General features: G+C 42.0%; 1 protein-coding gene across 1 annotated transcript in view; it reads left to right on the top strand.

Moving 5' to 3' along the window:
• The window catches only part of KIAA1210 (KIAA1210 ortholog), a 59,240-nt gene that overhangs the window by 21,068 nt on the left and 32,798 nt on the right, over window positions 1–5,374 (top strand). Inside the window, 1 exon segment of the mRNA XM_003797033.1 lies at window positions 4,755–4,819. Coding sequence (XP_003797081.1) covers window positions 4,755–4,819 — 65 coding nt within the window.

Genomic DNA, 5,374 nt, shown 5'->3' with positions numbered 1-5,374 from the left:
GGTGGTGTTCTGAAGGCAAGTGATACAATTCTTCAAAAAGGAGGGCGTGCTCAACAGCTCAACTGTGTCGACGCTGCTGCAACTGGCGATTCAACAAAAGTGGTTTTGGTGAAGAGCTTGGGAAGCAGTTGGGGCTGGAAGCCTGACTCCAGAGCTCAGGAGACCAGCAATCCAGAACCTAGAAAGAGTGAGTATAGATAACTGTTTTGAAATGCAGAGGAATGGAGTGGTAACTGGCAGAGGATTTGTAATCAAAAGGAGGTTTGTGTGTTTTTCCTTCATTTATTCCGATTCTCTCCATCAGCCCCCTGGTGACCAACAGGTTTGCAAAATGGTTCCCTGCATTGAGGGCTGGGGCCTTGGCTGTGTGAGGGTCAAGCCAACTGGGTCCAACCTGTGCCCTTGGTTCATCAGCCTCCACTGGATCGACAGGCCACAACTATGGCTGGCAGCACTGCCAGCTGATTCTTCAGGATGTGTGAAACTGTCTCTCTTCCTAAACGTGTATTGTGATGGCCAGGAACTTACCAGTGACAAGAATTAATCCTATTCTTCCTCTGAATTTCTGAGGGGCTTCTGAATTTCTCTCCCTCTTTGCTCCTGCCAGATGGTTAGAGGCAAGAATGCCAAGGGGAAACTCATTCCTTCTAGACAGTGCATTGGTGTGTTATGTGTGGTCTCTCCTGATGGTATGTGCATGATAAGAAAGGAGATGTGATTGTGTAGAGCAGAGAGAGTGTGTGTGCATAAGTGCCTATGCATGTGTGTGTGTGTGATAATTATTGATCACTGTATGGGCCTCAGTCATCTTTAGGCAGAATTGTGATGTTGGCTTGCAGATGTTGAGTGACTTGAGTGAAGTATCAGTACCTTTCAGCCAGGAACATACCTGTAGTTGAATGCGTTGTTTATCACTCATGGCAATGAGAGAGAATACATACTGTGGGGAGCCAGGGGGCATCTCAGCAAGTGTGTCTGAAGCCATCTTGATGCCATGGCCTTGTCTGTTCTCACTGTGGTTTGGAACCTTTCGCTCTCTAACGCCTCAGTCACTCTGGCTATGAGAACTCTCAAGTTCTCCCAAGCCTTAGAGCCTCTGGGTATCCCTCTCTACCTTTGGAGATGTATCAGGGATTTTCAGGATGGTCTCAGAGTCCACCTATGAAATGGTAATGGCAGCTTGGCTATGTCTGGAACAGAGCAGACCTGGGATGGGCAAGGGGGCTCTAGAACATAATTTTATTTGATAATACTTTAGTCGGTCACATCAAGACCCCCAGGGGGCTTATGATGGGGTCAAAGTCTCTGATTGCCTCTATAGCCTTCCTGATGTTTGTGGGTAGAGCACTCTTTCTCCGGGGTATGGTGCTCATCAGATACTCCCCTCCTCCCTCACATCAAGAATGTCTGCATTGATATACAAAGGTTCGGTTATCAACTGGCATACTTCCCTAGAAGCATGACATAGGGTCACAGGAGAATTATCCTTTTCACGATCACTTTGGTTTTTCCCCATTTTTAGCTATTTAAAACAATACTGTGATAAACATTCTTTTTTTTTTTTTGAGACAGAGTCTCACTATGTCACTCTCGGTGGAGTGCTAGCGTCACAGCTCACAGGAACCTCAAACTCTTGGGTTTAAGTAATTCTCTTGCCTTAGCCTTCTAAGTAGCTGGGACTACAGGCACCTGCCATAACACCTGGCTATTTTTTTGTTGTTGTTGCAGTTGTTATTGTTGTTTAGCTGGCCTGGGCCTGGTTCAAACCCGTTAGCCTCCATTCATGTGGCTGGCGCCATAACCACTGTGCTATGGGCGCCAAGCCAACATTCATTCTTGCATGTGTATTTTTGCACGCAAGTGTGAGAATATCATCCGAGAAATGAAAATCAAAACCCCTCTGAAATATTACCTAACTTCAGTGAGAATAGCCCACATCATAAAATCCCAAAGCTTCAAATGCTGGTGTGGACGTGGAGAGAAGGGAACACTTTTGCACTGCTGGTGGGATTGCAAACTAATACAACCTCTATGGAATGAATTCTGTAGAATTCTCAAAGAAATAAAAGTAGACCTTCCATTTGATCTTGCAATCTCATTGCTAGGTCAGAAGAAAAAAAATCATTTTATCACTAGGACATTGCATGAGAATGTTTATTACAGCTAAGTGCCTGTCAGCTTAGAAATGGATTAACATATGCATGCGTTCACACATACATATGGTATGTGTATACCATGGAGAACTATTCAGCCATAAAAGGGTAGAGACTTTACATCTTTCATATTTACCTAGATGGATTTCAAACACATTCTTCTTAGTAAAGTATCATAAGAACGGAAAAGCAAGTATCCAATGTACTCAATACTAATATGAAACCAATGTATAAACAACTACATGCCCACACAAAAGAGAAACACTAGTATAGTCAAGTGATGGGGAGAGGGAAGGGGGAGGGGGGAGGGAGATTAGCAAGTTCTAGGTGAAAGGCTCAACTAGAACTTGAACTTTACCTTAGAAATGAAAGTAATGTAACCCAAACATTTACCTTCGTATTAACAATTACAATTAAACAATTAAACAATTACCTTCGTATTAATCTGGAATTTAAAAAGGAGTGTGAGAATATCTACGGGGTGAAATTCCAGCAGTGATGTTACTGGGTCAGAAGGTATGTGCATTGTGATTTTTTTTTTTGATTGCAAGAATTAAAGCTGCTTACTCCATAATGTATGAGAGTCCCTGTTTTCTTCACCTCACTCAGCAATGACATATCATCAAAATTAAACCTTCTTGGACAATCTGATAGATGAAAATATTAATTTGAGGCCGAGTGCAGTGGTTCATGCCTGCGATCCTAGCACTCTGGGAGGACAAGGCAGATGGATTGCCTGAGCTCAGGAGTTCAAGACCAGCCTGAGCAAGAGTGAAACCCTGTCTCTACTAAAAGTAGAAAAACTAACTGGGCATTGTGATGGGCACCTGTAGTCCCAGCTATTTGGGAGGCTGAGGCAGGAAGCTTGCTTAAGCCCTAGAGTTTGAGGTTGCTGTGAGCTATGATGTCATGGCACTCTACCCAGGGCAACAGAGTGAGACTATCTCAAAGAAAAAAAAAGAAATCTGGGGGGGGGGGCAGCTCCTGCAGCTCTGCTGCTCAAAGAGTAGGGCACCGGCCCCATGTGTCAAGGGTGGTGGGTTCAAACCCAACCCTGGCCAAAAAACTGCAAAAAAGGAAAGAGAAAAAGAAAAGAAAATGTTAATTTGATGTATTGATTTATTTATATTTATTTAATTATGAGTTGGACTGAGCCTCCCCTTAGGTGTTTTGTTTGTTTGTTTGTTTGTTTTTGAGACAGAGTGTCTTGCCTCAGCCTCTCAAGTAGCTGGGACTATAGGTGCCCTCCACAACACTAGACTATTTTTGTTGTTATTGCAGTTGTCATTGTTGTTTAGCAGGCCCAGCTAGGTTCGAACCCACCAGCCTTGGTGTATGTGGCCGGCACCCTACCTACTGAGCTATGGGCACCGCCATTTTATTTATTTTTTTTTTTTGAGACAGAGTCTCACTATGTCACCCTTGGTAGAATTCTGTGGCGTCACACAGCTCACAGCAACCTCCAACTCTTAGGCTTAAAAGATTCTCTTGCCTCAGCCTCACGAGTAGCTGGGACTATAGGCACCCGCCACAATGCCCAGCTATTTTTTGGTTGCAGTTGCCATTGTTGTTTAGCAGGCCGGGGACCTGGCTGGAACCTGCCAGACTCTGTGTATGTGGCTGGTGCCCTACTCACTGAGCTATGGGCACTGAGCCAGCCCTTACGTGTTATTAACTGTTTGTATTTTTTTTTTCCCGCAAATTGCCTTATACATAATCTTTGCTCCTTTTATACTGAATTGTTTGTCTTTTATTGATTTATATGAGCTCTTGATGAATTAAGAAAATTGGTCCCCATATCTGTCTTATTTGTTGCAAGTACTGTTTCCTAGTGCGTCATTCTTTGTTGATTCTTTTTTTTTTTTTTTTCTGGCCAAAAGTTTTAAAATTTTTATGTAGTAAAGTCTCTCTCTCTCTCTCTTTTTTTTTTGTGGCCAGGGCTGGGTTTGAACCTGCCACCTCCAGTATATGGGGCCGGCGCCCTACTCCTTTGAGCCACAAGCGCCGCCCTCTCAATATTTTCCTTTATGACTCTGGACATTTATCAAGACAATTTTGTCTCCTTGAGCATACCATAAATAGTTCACAGGCCTCCAAAATGAACGGGCCCCAACAGAAAACAATAGATTAGGGGTTTTTTTGCATTTGTCTTTTTTTTTTTTTTGGCAAGAACTTTATTGAAATACAATCACACAGTTTACACTTCAGCCATTTAAAGTGAACACTTCAATGCTTTTTAATATATTCGCAGATTAGTTCGCCCATCATCACAACCAATTTTAGAACATTTTTATCACTTCAAAAGGAAACTCAGTACTCTTTATTTATCATCCCCCCCCCAACAAACCCCCACCCATATGCCTCAGTACTACACAAGACATTCTCTATGTCGATGTATTTGCCTATTCTGGACATTTCATATAAATACAGTCAATGTTCTAAGGAAGGATAATTCTCTCCAATAGCAATCCCATTTGTCTACTTTTTGTTGAATAGTTTAAGCATCTGAAGGATAAGGGGTAGGGTGAAATGATTCTACTATGCCCGGATATCAAATTATGATCTTTAGATTTTTTGCTCTGCATTTTATTTTAGTGACAGTATCATGGCTGAATCGCTAAGTGAAGTCTCTAGCAGTCTGGAAATTCTGGAGACCAGTGATGAGGGTAAGTAACTCAATGAAACCTTGATAACTAAAGCTCATTATCTGTGATTAGCCCTTAGGACACAGTAACAAGGCATAAGATAAGACGTCCACGTCAAATTCCTCAGAACATTAGACTCAGTCCACATTTATTTCTCAGTTTTCTAACTCCTTTTCTGTCATTTTCAACTCTGACAGTCAAAAGGCCCTATAATCTTCTTTGGTGATAATTACTAGGCTCTGCTTACTAAGGCAGGAGAAGGATTTCTGCTTAATCAGAAAAGAAAACAAACCCAGCCAATCAGAACAGACTATGATCTGACACATTCAACTGCTGTTTTACTGTAGATAGTAATCCAGATCTAAGCAACAGGTGAATTTGTAATTTGAGGAGTAAAGGGGAAGATAGAAACAAAAGATGCCACCACAGGCTTCTGTCAAATACAATTTCATTTATTAAAATATCAAAAAATAAAATTTCTCTGTTGCACACCTCACTCAGATGTCTGTCTATTGCCTAAATTGTAGTGCCATCTATGAGTTACAGGTTATTATGGGTGGAATACTAGAAAGGAAG

This window comes from Otolemur garnettii, unplaced genomic scaffold (genome assembly GCF_000181295.1).
Source record: "Otolemur garnettii isolate 467f Iridium unplaced genomic scaffold, OtoGar3 scaffold00110, whole genome shotgun sequence".
In the NCBI taxonomy this organism is placed as follows: domain Eukaryota; kingdom Metazoa; phylum Chordata; class Mammalia; order Primates; family Galagidae; genus Otolemur; species Otolemur garnettii.
This window is presented reverse-complemented; position numbering and strand designations above follow the sequence as displayed.